Here is a 16,550-nt window from a genome sequence, read left to right on the forward strand (position 1 = left end):
AGAGTATGTTGAATGTATGAAGTGATGATCAACTCCATAAAAAGTTGGACTTTTGCTTGAATTGTTAGAGGAGAATTGGTACCACTGAACATCTTTTAGTGTGGGATAGCTGCATTGTATGTGAAGGTACATTAGAGACATTTTATGAATGGCTCACAGTTGAGGTGACACATGTTCCTGTTCTTTCAGCTAAGGCTCTGTTCCCACAAGTCCCCAGAAAGTCACTGTGAGCAGTATTGCAGGCCTGTATAGATGACAATCCAATGACTATCTCTGTGCACGTAATGCTACCTAGTCATCTCACCTGCACCAAAAACATTAGTGCAAATGTAAAGAAAAAAGAATGGTGGGATGTCCTTCATGCTGGAAGTCACAGGGACATGATGACTTAGTCCTTTTGTGTCACAGAGTCATACCAGATTTTAATATTGTAAGCAATACAAAATCAGTGCAGCTATAACATAGTTATTTTGCATTCATATTGGTGATGATTTATGTAGTCCCTAGCAAGCACAACCCTCAGATAAATGCTGAGCTAAATTTCAGTGGAAGAAATGAGAGCACAATTGATTAAATGATACAAAAGTCTAAAAAGGCCACTCTGCATGTTGTTTGCTTCTTTTTCCCCCCTCTTCAGATTCTTAGTTCAAATTATATCTCTGGTGATGAGTAGGGCACAGGAGAGGGGTAATACCTATGCTGTGGAATTTTTAAGGTAAGCACACTTGTTATGGAAGTCATCACGAGAGAATATATATGCAAACCAGAATATCATTTGCAGTCATTTATCAGAGCAATGAAGTGTCTGACTCCATAGCCTCCTGTTTCACTTCTGCAAGGCTGCACAAGCCTCACTGGGGAAGATAGCAAGTCTGCAATCCCCATGTAAGCTGACAAGAGCTTGTTTGAATCCCTGGCGAGCCCTTGCTTGTAGCTGCAGTCATTACCTCTTCACCAGTGGGTTGTTGTCTTTTTTTTTCCTCTGCTATTTACTAAAATGTAATTACTGAGCGATTAATTCTTTCCCGTTACCATTTATGATGCATTTGTGATAAAAGGTGAAAATTAGCTTTATTCTTTCTTGCATACCAATGAGGAGGGGGGAAAAGTATTATATGGTGCATGATAAACTGAATGCAGTTGGGAGTTTTAGAGGTAGTTAACAATGAAGATTGCTTCAGTGCCTGCATTTAGGAGAAAATTACTAAGGTGTTTATACCTAAGAGAGAAACCATTAACATTAGTATGAAAGAAAGAGACAGTTCTCTGAGTTAGGAAGTGTAGCACTGAGGCATGTTTTACTGGCATTGTAGAGAACCAATATGCTGATTTAATCCATATTTTGGGGTGAATGGAGAGTAGATATCATCTCCCAGGTGATGGACTGCATATTTTCATTACTGTATAGGACAAACGAGCTTTGGAAGAGCAGGATTAATAAAGTTAACAAAAGCACAGTTGCAGCAAACAGGCAAATATATTATCACCTGAAAGCAGGAGGGCAATCAGAGTGGGAACATTGGGAACATCAATGCAAAGAAGCTACTTCTGGAGGGAGGGTCTAAGTGCCAGTGCAGGTTATTTAGTAGTTCCTTAGTGAGAGAGAAGGGTCACAGTGTGATGCTATTTTTTTGAAGTCCTGAGGTATTTTACTGGGACTTGTTCTCATTTGTCTTTTTTTCCTTATTTATTTTTTCTTACTTATTTTTTCTACCAGGCTGATGCAGTTGAATCTTACTTTATAAGTCAGCCATGATGCTGAACAGTATGTGAATACAGAATAGCAAGTGCATACAAAATGTTGCACTGTTACCAGATGGGGCAGTGCAATAGTGATCCATCAGCACTCAGGGTGTGAAGGAACACCTACACTTGCCTTTCAAGAGACTTAATCCTGCATGGTCTGTGACTGTGAACAATGTCAGATATGACAGGAAGAAGTAACATAGCTGAAAAGAGAAGGGGAACCTGAATCTTTAAGCTCACATGTTGGAAATGACATGAATTCACAAGTGATGAAAACAGATTGTGTCCCACAATGATTAAAGAAGCCAGTGATAAAGCTAACCTCACAAACTGCTAATTTTCAGAAAGGCGGAAAATTTAGACATACCAATTCAAAGTCTCAGATTCATCTGAATGAAGATGAGACTAATGTCCTCATGAATTAACCTGATATAGTAACTCAGATTAAGAAAAGAAAGTCTTTATTTTTAATTAATTCATTCTTTATATTCAGGACTTTAGAGGTTCATAAAGACTCTCCAGTAGTCAGAGATTAAAGATGTATTATTAGTCTTCAGAAAGAATCCTGAACTGAGGTCTAGTGGAATATCAGCTCCTGTCTGGGACTGAAGAGCTGTTTCTAGAGGGAAGAGGTTGATGCTGAAGAACATAAGTGTGGGGGAAGGGTAGAAGAGGGAAACTATTTTAGAAAGTTTTCAGCCAAAACTTTGCAAAAATTAGCGATGTAAGGCTATGCTTGCATTTCATATTCAGTGCAAGTCTAATTGTGTTTCTTAAATTGCCAGCCATCCATCACTCAGCTTGGAACATCTTCTTGCTGATAGGCAAGGTCTTGAGGTGCTCCCTCTCATTCACTCTCAGCTGAAACCAGGACACCCAGGTAGACTGAATGAGAGAGGGAGGAGTGGCCAGATAAATAGGCACTGATTTCAACAGCGTTGACATTGTGGCTGCTCGTTGTCTTCTAAGTTACAGATTAATTTCAGTATCTGTCTCAGCTTTTTACTTGTACATTCCCAGAGTTAAGAAAAGGCTACTGATTTTGTACAATGTGGAGTTCATAATATTGCTTTGGAAGTCTGTCATATTAACTTCAGAAAGACATTAGTCTGCTAGGAACATGGACTGCATCTTTTATGTTATGTTTATACTGTTTCCATCATCGGTGATGTGCATTTTGTCCACAGTACAAATTCACAGAAAGAAAGGGATATTGCTGTTTTATAACAAAAGGAAGGGTTCCTTCCTGTAATTATAAGGCACGAGGCACTGACTGATCATTAATCAAGGGACTGATTATAATAATAATCCACTTCCACTGCAGGCTTACGGGCTAATTCTCATTTATACTAATCCCATTTTGAACTGCTCCTGGATCATTACTACAGAATGCAAAAAGGGTCATGAGAGAGGGGTCTGATGTACAACCAGAACAATGTAAAGACTTGACGCAGAGAAGAATCAATCCCTGTCCTCCAGTATTTAAGCCAGATCCCCTGCATTTTCTTTGGTCTGTGTCTGAGCCGTTATTCAGCTCCCTTCCTTCCTGCCACTGATGCGGCAGATGGTTTAGGCTGGCACAGGTGGTTGAGTACCACCTGCTGCAAACTTTTCTGTATCTTTTGCTATGTAACTCCCTTTGTTGTTGTTGTTTGCAAAGGATGAATGGAAATAGGAGGGAAGCAAGAAGAGAGTGTGAAGTGATGCTGATACTGTTCAGTGCTTGCTTGTTTTCTGTTCTGTCATTGCTGGGAACCTATAGCTGGTGCATGCTGGAATCCTGTGAACTAAGGCAGCAGGTTTGACACTGACTTCTGTGATGGAAAACGGGTATCTCTTTATAATCTCCTAATGTAACTTAACCCATGTTGATGGATAGGGTTTCCCACTCCTGAGTGTTGTGAAGGCAAAAATCCTCCATTGGCTTTAGGTGCCAGATGTCACTTCTTCTTGACCTTTCAAACACCTTTAGAAATAAAACAGCCTTGTAGAAACTAAATGAAAAGTTTAAAATGAAGAGGAGGACAAGCCTTATCATCCAAATGCATGAAGGATACGTCTGGGCAGGGGCTGCGGTGAATATTGTGGACCTCAGAGGCTAGGGTTGGTATTTAGTCTCTGTTGAGGTAGTGAGAGAGGTACGAAGGAAAGTCATCCCTGGTATGTCAAACACTTCTCTGAGGATGAGTGGCATTACCTTCTGGAGTTGACAATCTCTCTCTCTTGACTGCACAGAGAGAATGGAAGACTAATGTAGAATAGGTGACTACCTCTTCAGTAGCAGAAAGCAGATGAAACAAGTCTTATCCTTTGCATCTAGATTAGTAGCGTTATTATAGTAGTTATAAGATATAATATCCACCCAACTTCCTATCTGGATACTTTTTCATTTGAAATGAAACTGCAGCAGGTTTCTTGCTGCTTGTTATTACATATAAGCTTTTAAAAGCCTCTTGCTTTTGCCCACCCTCCCCCCAAAAAAAAACAGACTAAAAAGTTAGTGAAAACCAAGTTATTATCACAATACTTCTCACCAGTGTACTTTCCTTAGGTAAATCTATTTCAGAAAGTCAAAGAGAAGCAAAACACGCTCTATGACAAGCAGTGCCAGGTGAATGATATATAATCCGAATGAAGTAAACTGTGATGTTTATGTGTGTAAGAGAATTTGTTAACAGAGAGATATGGGAGGGTTGCATGTTAGCTTTAAAAAGCCCATCTGCTACTAAAAAATAATCTTTGACCATATTTCAAAAACTTTCCTGAGATAAAAGAAATTCTCAACTTTCCTGTAAACTAAAATGGATTTCTTTTTTTTTAAGTGAACAATGCATTTTCACGTATTTCTTTTATGTTTTATGTCTTTACTTTTGATTCTCTCACTCACTATTTGAAAGGTTTTTTTTTCCCACGCTGAGTTTACTGTGTCCTTTTTGTTCATTTTACCCTTGTTTGTTCATTGTCATAGATGAACAATATCCTGCCTGTTTCCAAGAATATACCCCTCCTCCCCAAGTGTTCACTAGAAATGTAAAAAAAAACCTTCATAATAAGAATGACCCCTGTGGTAATCAGGGAGACAGCTTTGATTAAGAACATCTGTTAGCAGATTCCCGGTTCTAAAGTCAAGCAGAAAATAAGATGAGAAGATATAGAAAGTGGCATTTCTCAAACTGTGAGGCTGGCCTCCCTGGGGAGACTCTGACCTCTTCCAGAGATACAAGCCAAGATCATAAAAAAAGAACAGACATCAAAATGTGTCGAGTGTGTGTGTAGTTTGAAAAACATGACATCCTTGTTTCTGAGGTGCTGCATCTTTAGATTTCTAAGCACTACGCTTCTGAGGAGTGTAGAGAAGGACTGTGCTTCTAAGCATTGCACCATGTTTCCTCTTCAAACACATCACCACACAGTGAAGACGGGACACATATGGCGACCCCCAGCTCATTGACTGTGTCTTTTTTTGTTAGTTCTTCTTTTCCCCCCCTTTTTCTCTTATCCTTTTGGGGCTGACAAGGCTATCCATTAGCAATGTGTAACATGGGGATCCAGGAGAATTGTCTTCGGTTTTGAGTTCTCCTGGTGTAAAATGGTGATGTGGAAGAGGTTGCTTCTTAACAATTTCTATTCTGAGTTGGATAAAAGATTTTCTAGCCCAGCACTGTTTCTCCAGCATTAGTCAGGAGGAAATACTTAGGAAACAGTAAAGAACCAGGCTTGGCTTCAGTGAACTTTGTGATACACCTTCCTAGATTCTTTCAGTCAGCGTGGTAGGGTTGTCCTGACCTGAACGTTAGATCCAGACTGTTATGTTTGATAGAAACCCATAAACAAATTCTTCGTAAGGGTCTATGTATCTAAGCGTAGTCTATCTGACTTTGCTGCTCAATGTCTTTGTTTCCTTTTCTGGAGACATTAAGATACTGATCTTATTTGGAAAGGATTTTAATCTCTAATGAAAAAAAGAAAACATACAAGTCCTATTTATATTTATATGAAAACAATATTAATTTTAAACCTAAAAAAAATACTGTTCTTTATGAAAAGCTTTTTCTTGATCGTTGTGAAAAGTGGGATAAAAGAGGATAAATCTAGATGACAGAGAGAAAACATAGAATAAATATTTTCTTTTTTGCTAAGTTTTTCTCCTAAAAGCTAATAGAAAAAACAAACATATACAGAAGGATGAAATGTGGAAACAGCAACAGTCTCCCAAAGATCAATATGGAAGTATTTCTTGGGAATGAATGATTGGATTATGAAAGCCAAAGTGTTGCTGCAGTTGAAACTTTTGAGAAATGTAAAAGGCAACAAGATAGGTACACCGGCAACTAAATGAAAACCAAAAAAAAAAAAAAATGTGGGATTGTTGCTGAAAGGAGTGAGTGGCCTACTGATGAGAAACACAGAAAGGAATAACACCCTTAGGACTTTCTCTACCACAACCTTTACAGGCAAGGTGTGCTCTTATGCCTCCCAAGTCTTTATGTCTTGCAGAAAAGTTCAAGGAAAAGATATACTACGCTTAGCAGAGGGGGATCAACAAGGGACAAATTAGTTAAACTGGGTGTATGCAGTTTGATGCAACAGGATGGGATGCATCTGAGCATGTTGAGGGAGCTGCTCTTTGTCATTGTGAGGCTGTTCTGTCATCTTTGAAAAATTATACGAGATGCCCAATAACTGGTAAAAGGCAAACGTCACATCCATTTAGAAGCAACATAATCATTGGGAAATTTTCTTACTAATTTTCTTCAAAAACAGGAAGACATACATAATCTTATGAGAATTAGTATCAGGGTTTTTCTGCATTCAATTATAATGGAAAAAGAAAAGGAAAAAAGTTATGCTGTCTTCTTTCAAGTTTTATTTTGTTTTTATCCAGATGTGATGCTTGTTCTCAAGTATAAGATCTCTCCCAAGAAGAATGGAGATTTTGTTTCAAAAGATTTCTTATCGTACTTTTCAGTTAAGTCTTAATCATAATACACAAGAGAGTATTAAAGGCTGATGTCAAGCTGCAAAGTGCTATAAGCATGACAAATCTTCGTTTTAATTCTCAGAATTGATTTTCTTTTGAGTAGGTGTGATTTCCTTCTGTCTCTTCCCTTTGGCATTTACTGACTTGGGAATGTTTCATATTTTCCCCCTATTGAGTAGCAAATGGCATCTAGTACTATTCCTGAATAATTTTTTAAAAAGCTACTTTTACAGCAGGAAACAATTAGAGAAGATATTAGTGTGCCAGCTGCACAGATACACTGTTGCTTATTTTATAAGAGAACCAGGCAAAGTATAAAAATAAAACCGCTGAAAAATCTGTAAAACCTTTGGATCTATCTCCATCTACCTCTGAGCACCCACAAAACCGGGTGAACTTGGATGTTGATTCTGCTTACTGTAGAGATACATGTAAACTGTGAAACCTAGAGTAGGACTTGAACTTAAAAATGAACAGAGAGATGTAATTACATCTCAGGCCTTTGTCTTGTATATGTAATATGCATACATTATCACAAGGGTTATAGTATGTTTTTTGGAAATTGTATTTATTCTTTTTCTTAGTATATATTATTATGTTGGGGTTCTTGGTGAACAGAATAAAAAAAATTTACTTGTTTTGAAATCCAAGAAAAGGCTTATTTATGTTTAACCTTGGAGTCCTTGACTCTGTAATGAGCAATCATGCCAAGGGGAAAAAGCTGAGAAGTGAAAGTCAACATCAAAAAATAAGAAAGGAAATTACTAACTGAGTTAACAACAGAAAACCAAGTGGATATCCCCAATCTAGTTTGCACAGAATAATTAATGCCTCTGAAAATGGATCACTGCAAACATGACACTAAAGTATTTTGGCTGTTTAGTCTAATACATTGGCAGCAATAACATGTAATAATCAAAAAATGCAGAAGTAAATTAATTCATATTCTTAAAGTCATAATTATGCCAAGGCATGAACCAGAACACGTAGGTAAATGACTCTGACTCAAGAATGGCAGAGCCTAAAAGCTGAGCACTTTGTCCCTTTCAGATGATTCATAGTGTGTAAAATTAGGAACCCAGAGTCTCCTGGCAGTCAAGGGAAATCATTAAGCATTCCTGGTGAGTGATCCTGGGAGTCCTCATGCTGCAGCAAGTCACTTACTGTGAGTAACTTAAACAGGCATATGTGACCTCGTTCCTCATTAGTTTGCTATAAATGACTATAAACGAGCGTACAAAGTTCTAAGCACTTCCTAGAGTTGGATCAACTCACTAAGCAGAGCTCATTCTTTGTAAAAGGCTGTGCAGAATAATCATACAGTGTTACAGTAGTTGATTTATGGGATCTTTAACCCAGGACGACAGGTCATCTGGGCTGGGATTTAGGTTCCATAACAAAACATCTGCTTTTAGGTGTCTACATGGGAGCTAGTGGCTCCATTCAGTTTTATAAATGTTCACCTCACTCTAAAACCAAAAATAGATAAAGAAAAAATAGATAATTAGATAACTAAAGAAGTAATTATTTTTCATCAGCAGAAGCAATCTGTAGTCCCTTGATTGTATTGGCTAGCTTACTATTATCTACAATGGGAGCTTAGATAGTGGTCTGCAGCTACACATAGACAGCTAAATTCAGGAACCCTAATCCACAAGTTTAACTCCACATGAGGTTTCCATTATCTGCTCAGCCTGAAGGGATCCTGTTCTTGTTCAGCTTCTCCTACAAAGGACACTACCCTGCTAATCATGAGCAGAACCGTTCTAGGTGATTGATGCAAAGAGAAGAATATTGGGGGCACAGAGGGGTGCGGAGAGACCCTTGTTCTGGCAGGAAAACCTGGGATCTGAGGGTGGGTAAGGGAGAGGGTGTATGTCTCTGTGTTTAGTCATTAACACTTCCTACCCATAATTTGGAGACCTTGGGTATGGTCTCCAGCTTGATTTATTGTTTATTAATACTGTGGCTATCTAACATAGACGGCAGGTGAAGATCTGGGAACAGAGACAGATCTCCATTCATTGTCTCGCCCAAACCAGCAGAGTGTAGAACCCTTTTTGTCTGACATCTTCTATGTTTCTCCCCACTGCTGCCCTACTTCTTACACATCCAGTTTCTAGAGGATGGGAGAGAATATGGCCTGATCCAGTCTATGCTGTATCTTGGTAGTTAATAAACTCTCCTGGGATGTCGGTGGTGATAGTTTAGACATTTTGAAATTCCAAGTAAGTCTTAAAGCAGAATCCTACCCTTAAATTGCCTATTAGTCTCCTATTTTGGAGCTTAGTCTATGAACTTTTTCCTGTAGCAGGTGAAATATTTTGAATGATATATAAGAAAGCCCTGGGGTAAAAGATACATCATGAATAAATGATAATGGTCAACACGAAAGTCTATTCACAGGAAGTATTATCAATCAACATGAGTGACTACTGAGAGAGATTTAAGGCTGAGACTTTTAAAAGAGCATAAGCAATCCATTTCCCTTCAACTTTCAGCAAGAACTGAGGGGATATATATATATAACCTAAACTCTTAAAAATCCTAGCCTAAATTCTCAACAGAGTGAAAAATACAGGACTTCATATTGCATCCTGCTGCTCATAGACATGGTCTAATGTTGATGTGTGTATTCCTTGCTTTATCAGACCTTCCAGCATCTTAATATCTCTGGAGAACTGATTCTGTCAGGAGGATTCTGATCCTGACCGACTGTTGCCATGGCATTGGGTTATTCTGGGCTGTGATCAAGAAAAGCAAACAAACTTGAAAAAGAAACTGGCTTTAAAACATATTCTCAAGCCACAGTGGCTAAGACTGGTTTTTGAAAACTAAATCTTGATTTTTATACAATGTGGCAGTTGTTAAATACTTCTGAAAAACCATACTGATAACCAAAAGTGTTGCTGTGACAATAAATACGTACATAAATAGAGGAAAATGAAGGAAGAGAAAATTGGGCCAATTCTCACACTATTTGAAATTGTTCATTTTCATTTAATGGTGTTATCCCACACTGAACTGAAACTCCCAGCTTCTCTGAGAGCATTTGAAAGATTTGCAGATTATATTCCTGTTTTACTCGGCACTATTCCAAATCTGGTGGGAGTCAATGAATGTCTTTTTGATATTACTGAGCTTTTGAAGTAAGTGCATAATAAGGAATTTGTTTCCCATCCCTAGATAGTAATATAGCTCTTCTTTTACACCTGTTAGCATTCATTCAATCGCAAGTCATCTATGTTCAGCAAAAAATGCTGTAGAAAGTTCTAGAAATACACGAGACAGTATTTTCTGTATGTAGGTGCTGACATAATAAGTTCATATTCTTAGAGGACAGAGTTCCTTGATGGGAAAAGGAAAAAAAAAAGGTTCTAAAAGAAATCCTGGTGATATACTATCCAGGATGATGACCCCAGAAGGATGCACAAGTTTCAGCAAGCAGTATTTAAAAAAGAAAACAAGCAACGTGAAATAACGTAGGAAATGGGGGAAGTTTTCAGCAAATTCATTATTTAAAGATGAATAATTTCATTTGCCAAATTACTGAGCATATCCGTCTTATTCCACAGGCAGAATTCACAGCCATGAGGGACCAATACATGCGAGGCGGAGAAGGCTTCATTATCTGCTATTCCATCACAGACCGCCAATCCTTTCAAGAAGCTGCTCAATTTAAGGAACTCATTTATCGTGTCCGGCACACCTATGACATCCCCTTAGTGTTGGTGGGGAATAAAATAGATCTTGAAGAGTTCAGACAGGTAAGTAACTTCTCTGCTGGCTTTGGCTTGGTTTTTGTTGGCTACCTCAGGGATTTCTGTAACACATGTTGTACAATACTACTGAGAATTATTAGCACAAGATGAAGTTTAATCAAAGAGCAACACACTAGGATTAGTAATAAATTAAAGACTCAGCAGTACTTTTCATTCATATGTTATGGATCTTAAAGTAGTCTTGGCCAATCACATCCAAATATTCTTCATTTTTACTTGAAAAGGAAGCCCACTATTTTCATTGGAAGTTTTATATATGTTCAACATGGAAATAGATTCAGTAAGGATCTTTGTGGCAATACCCCTGTTTTCTTTGGAAGTTACCAACCATTAAATACAGATTTTTTTCATAAATGTACTAGATTTAATTGAAGGTTTCTCAAACTCAGACTGAAAAAAAATCTAGTTAAAATAGATAAATGCATATAAGATTATCTTTGCTGAAAAAACAGTGGCTGTGTTCCTAGAATGTTCAGGTAAGATGGGGACATGCAAGACTTGAATTCACTTTGATTTGTATACAAGATTTAAGCCACCACCACCCATAGAGCAGTAGATTTAATTGACTATGAGGGCATTGACCGCGCCGCTCTCAAAATCTTTAGTAATCTTTGTTCATTCTTTTCCTTTTGCTTCCTCTCCGCTTCGTCCTTGCTGTTTGTGTTGATATGTGTGTGTGCAAGGGAGTGAGTTAGAGAGAGACCACCTTAGAAACGGCTTGGTTGTGACCTGGTACTGAATGGAAAATACCCTTAATCTTAAGCAGAAACTTCAAAAAGGGGAAAAAAAAAGATTCTCCTATATGGAAATCTTAAGAAGCTCTTTATACACGCTACAATTGCTTTCAAATGATTGAGTTCTCTGCAGATATATGTAACAGTTAAATAAAGTGGTGTTTTTCAGTTCATTAACATCTGTGCTCACATGATCTTGTCTGCTCTTTTCCACTTATCCTGTCACTCTTCTCTCCATTTCTTTGTCGTCTTTCTTCTACCCGAAGAAAATCCAAAGCAGTGTTAAGCCTGAAATTAGTCCTGAAGATCTAATGATGTACATTTAAAACATCACATATTTCCAGATCATTGACTTTCTCCCTAAATCATACAGTGACAAAACCTTAATGGTGACAATCCAGTTGCAGTTTAACACACAGCTTGAGACTTCAACAACAGTGCCATGTGCAACATGGATTACAATCTGTGCAGCTTCTGGGGTATTTAGATACCAGATGGGGGAGGGATGTGGTTTCAGTTTTTCTGCTGAGCGAACAGGACATTGCACCTGATTCCAATAGAAATGGGATATGATTGATTACCTACCATTATTTATAGATGAGGTTTTCAGGAATGCTCTGTTCATTAAGTGGTACAAAGACTCTCAGAAGAGAGTTATATTTGGCACTATCTCTTTCTGATCTTATGTTTTGTTGAGCATTTATATTTTAATCACTCTCAATGCATATAAAAAATATATGCCTGATTTAAATGTTTTACATGCTCCTTGATGACCTTGTCTGGTCTCCCAAAAAGGAAAATCAGTGTGTATGAATGTCTGAATTGGATATCACAAACAGCACTCCAAATTAAAGGGCATGGGGAGGATCTTGGAAATGGTATTAGAAATTATGTCTTTGAGGTGTGACATACACACAAAAATCTCTTACACAAAGTTGTCACTGAAGATCCTGCCTGAACATGTATCAGGGCAGTTCCAAATCATGGTCCTATTTTTTTCTGAAAGCTTTCAATAAGCCAGGATTTGGGTGTTCAGAATCTTTTCCTCCATAATTCCTCTACAACTGTCAACAAACATGACAATGTCAGAAGGGTTTTCTCAAATATTCTGCAATTCAGGCTTTGAGCCATGGGACACCCTTACATCAAAGACTAGTAAGATAATACAATGCAGGTCTGCTCCTTTGAATAAATCACTTGAATATGACTACGTCTACATGAGCAAGTAGCATGAGCCAACAGGACTAGAACTGTAGAACAAAACAATTTATTGTGAAGTCCACATTTTGGGAATATATTTTTAACTTTGGACTAGCTGTACTCCAGGAACATATTCTCCATGGTTATCTGGTGCTGTGGTGTGTAAGTTGTGTTCCTGGAGTATATCTTCACTTAATTTTAGTCCATCGTTCAGGTAATGTTCTCAGACAACACTCCACAATTCAAAGCAAAGCATGGTTAAGCAGAAGTGATTAGGAGATACTGCTCAGAGTGCCTCTCTGACCTCAACTAAAGCACTAATGTGTGGGAGGTCATCTCTGTGCCCAGCTTTAAGCCCATGTTAATGGACTCCAGCAGCAAATTATTTCAGAACTGAGAAGTGAAGTTATGCTGTATGTTTAACAAACACTAAAATGAGTTATATCTATGCTTACCTGTTAGGTTAAGCAATATCTAAGTAACTTGATGAACTGTGGGAAGGTAGATTGAAAGGAATCTTTTGAAGGTCATGTACGGTAGTTACAGCTTCATTAAAAGAGCTTGGATGGTCAAGAGTGGTAGCCAGCTAAGTCTGGGGTGACAGCAATAGTCTGACAATGTATGGCATTAACATATCAATGAACAAACAGTGAAGTACATAAACATACCAAATTCAAACAACTGAGAAATAGTAGGTGTCAGAATGCAATTAGCCAGATTGGAATTTGGCCAGGGCACCAAGGCTAATATTGTTGCTTTGTTTAACAGCATTTTTCTCCTATGAAATTCATTAAAGCTACTGTAAGATTATCCGTGGTATTTGGAAACATAACACTAAGTTCAACATTCCCAGGGACCATTTCTATTTAATGATAATTCTGCAACAGACAGTCTGTAGTAGCTCAGTCAGACAAAGCTCTTCTTTGAAATGCAATCCGCTACACAATACAATTAATGATGTATGTTGCTTGCCTCAAATCTATCAACAGGACTACAAGAATAAAACTAATCTGCAATTAAAATTTTGTGTTGGGAGAAACACTACTGAAAAACAAAACAAGCAAGCTTATTATTTTTAAACAATGTTTTTATTTTCTGATGTCTTCAGTGAAATTGTTGTTGTCTTTAAGTATGCCTGTCATTTTTAATGTCTTAAGAAATGGGTTTGTCTCTACTCCTTCTTAAAACAAGTCTTAATTACATTCATCAGCCTAAAGAATAAACAATTTCCATTTTCTCTGAAACAACGTAGGGAAAAAACTGTGAAACAACCGTGGTGAAAAAATATAACAATGCATTATATCTTGATGTGCATATTCAATCTGGTGGCAAGGCTCCTTCCATTCTCCATTCCCTTCCACCCATTTGTACTACAGTTGCGTCTGGTCCTTTCTGACCTTGTTCCATTTTGTGTTCAGAGATTCACTGGGAAAGTGAATGGACATGAATGGTTAAGGCATTCATCCATGTTCATTCCTTGATTTTTAGCCATTGCTCTAAGAAATATTTAAGTATTATATGTATTTTATCCCATAGCTGTTTGATGTAAAAAATAGACCACTAAGTGCTAGATTAGATACCTTTTTAATTACAGTGCTTTCTAACATTAAAGTCATTAAATTAATAAAGATAGGCTGTATATGTCTTTTAATGTCATTAGAGTTTCAGAAACATTCAGGACCAGCTGAAATGTAGTACAACAGATACTTTTACTTCACGTAAGCTTTGTCACTTTACTGCAGTTCAACATCTGGTTCTTACTGAAGTTTAAAACCTGTATAATAGATAAATATCTAACTAAAACATATTAATCTTTAAAAAATACAATAAACAACTAATCCTATTTGAGTTCATGCCATATGAAAGCTAAATTGCAGCTTTTAATTAAAATATTTTATAATAAGGGCATGCAGCACTGCTGAAAGATTGTTTGAAAAAAATATCCATAAGACTTTGCCTACTGATCATTGCAATATATTACATTCAGCAGTTCAGAGGGGAACTAGCTACATAAGCTCCTTTGAACAATGTGCTGTAGCTCTGAGCTGGAAAGAACAGATACTTTCTAGCAGTTGTTTCAAACTTTTAATGTAGATGTGAGAACCCCTCTGGAAATTTTACTTATATATAAATTGCATAGCCTTCATGGAGCAGTTTTTCCTATATGCTTTTTTTTTGACCCCAGAGGAATAAGCTGTGGGCTCAGTCAAGTCCATGGGTAATGTCTTGATGTCCAGTGAGCCCAAGGTTATGAGGCCAGCTCACGCTTCATTCAGTTCTTGGCCTCTCTGGGAAGCCTGTCATCGAAGTTGTTAGTTCTACTAGTGCAGTCTTGGTCCTGAAAAGAATGATGCAGTTGTTTACCCTTCCACACATGAGTTGTCCTATTGGCTTCAAGCACAAATACAAGCAGGAGCAGTGCTTTTGAAAACATTTTCTTCCTTTTCTCTCCCCCTACAGCCTCCCTCCTTCAGTAGGAAATATGAAATCAATACGAAATCTGTCTTTAACGTGGGACAATATTTTATTTGGAGTGTGAATTAATTACAGGGGCTTAACTATATTTTCTTTCTAAGATTTTATTATACCATAAGACAATTCTCAAACCAAGATTACAGTGTCTCAGTACATTCTCATAATATGACCCAGCTGCCCGAAGAGCATTCTCACTTCAATAAGGTTTTACTCTGGAATTTGCTCAAGATGAGCGGAGCTGACTGGTTATCAGCTATTGTGGGCATCAACTTTTAGATTTCTCATTTTGACAGTTGCTCTATTTTCATGCTCGCTTCTAAAACCTTGAAATGTCTGTTGAGTCTGAGACAACTAATGTTCTTTTTGGTTTGGTTTGATTTCATTTGTATGAATAACTGTTCAGTATATTTCAAACATTGTCAGTCTATACCTTCTGGTGTCTGGCTGAGACACTGAAAATACTTACACAATACATTATATTTTATTTTATTTTCATTTTCCAGTGCATTACTATGAAGCACTATTTACTAGATGCTCTTTTACTCATAATAGTAATGAAATTGCAGTATTCTGAACTTCTTACCTCTGCATCAATCTGAATTCTTTTGCTTTTGGGATTAAAACTGCACTATAAATGCCTAAAGACATTGAGGTGGAAGAGTGTGTCTACTGAAGACTCTTGATTCTCATTTATCAGGCCAGTGCCCCACACAAAGAGTGAAAGGTTTCTTTGTTTCTTCTGAACTTTCTATCTGTAAGTCAAGGGAAATACATTTTCTGCTATTTAGTGACAAAGAATAGTACACATTTGAGTTAACTATAGACATGGTAAAGTGATTAAACTAAATGCGTTGGCTAGATTCTCTATAAAAGCCATGCAGAAAACCAGGATTTATCACATACCATAGAAGTATAGCATAAAATGAGATGTATCTGCTCGTGAAGATGTTAGTCTTTCTGTTGACTGTAGAAGGAGGCACGGACAACTAGCTTCCTAGCCTTCATACAGCAATACTTGGGTGAGATGAAGACTAACAAAATTGTTTATGTCATCCTTTCAGTTGAGAATCTAAACTTACTGATTCATTCTGTTGTTATTATTGCTGTTAACTACAGGCTAGATTTTTAAAGTATGCTCAGCTTGCCTTTGGTTTTTGAATGAATAAAATTTGACAAATAGTCATTCCTAAGTAGTGCTCCTTTCTACAGATCAGTGTGAACTGTGAACTTAAAATATCTCAGATGTATTCAGGCAGGCTTACCTTAAATAATGACTACAAAAAAAACATAGTAGTATCCTTAATGGAAAAATGCCAGAGGAGAATATGGCACAGAAGAGCAAATTCTTCAAAATTATTTATTTGAATATTGCAATGAATTTGTAGATTAATTCATTCATCCATCTTGATGTATCGTGGCTGTTCATTTTCCATGGACATCCATGCAGTTCCATTTTGCTAGCATGAACTCCTGCTGAAAATTAATTATATTTGTAAGGAGTTGCCATCACCACTTACATTCGCTTGCCTACATGTTGCCTTTCCCACATGACATCACATCATATTCTTTGTTTGCTCTTCAAATTCGGAATAATATAAGCCATTTTTGCTGTTTTGATGGAGCTATGACAGT

At 37.4% G+C, this 16,550-nt stretch overlaps 1 protein-coding gene across 1 annotated transcript in view; it reads left to right on the forward strand.

Moving 5' to 3' along the window:
* RIT2 (Ras like without CAAX 2) overlaps window positions 1-16,550 on the forward strand; it is a gene marked incomplete at both ends in the record, with an annotated part of 187,340 nt that overhangs the window by 94,955 nt on the left and 75,835 nt on the right. Inside the window, one exon of the mRNA XM_082336083.1 lies at window positions 10,303-10,494. Coding sequence (XP_082192209.1) covers window positions 10,303-10,494 — 192 coding nt within the window. The remainder of the gene's footprint in view (window positions 1-10,302; window positions 10,495-16,550) is intronic.

This window comes from Platalea leucorodia (assembly GCF_965183815.1).
Source record: "Platalea leucorodia genome assembly, chromosome: Z".
NCBI classification, from domain to species: domain Eukaryota; kingdom Metazoa; phylum Chordata; class Aves; order Pelecaniformes; family Threskiornithidae; genus Platalea; species Platalea leucorodia.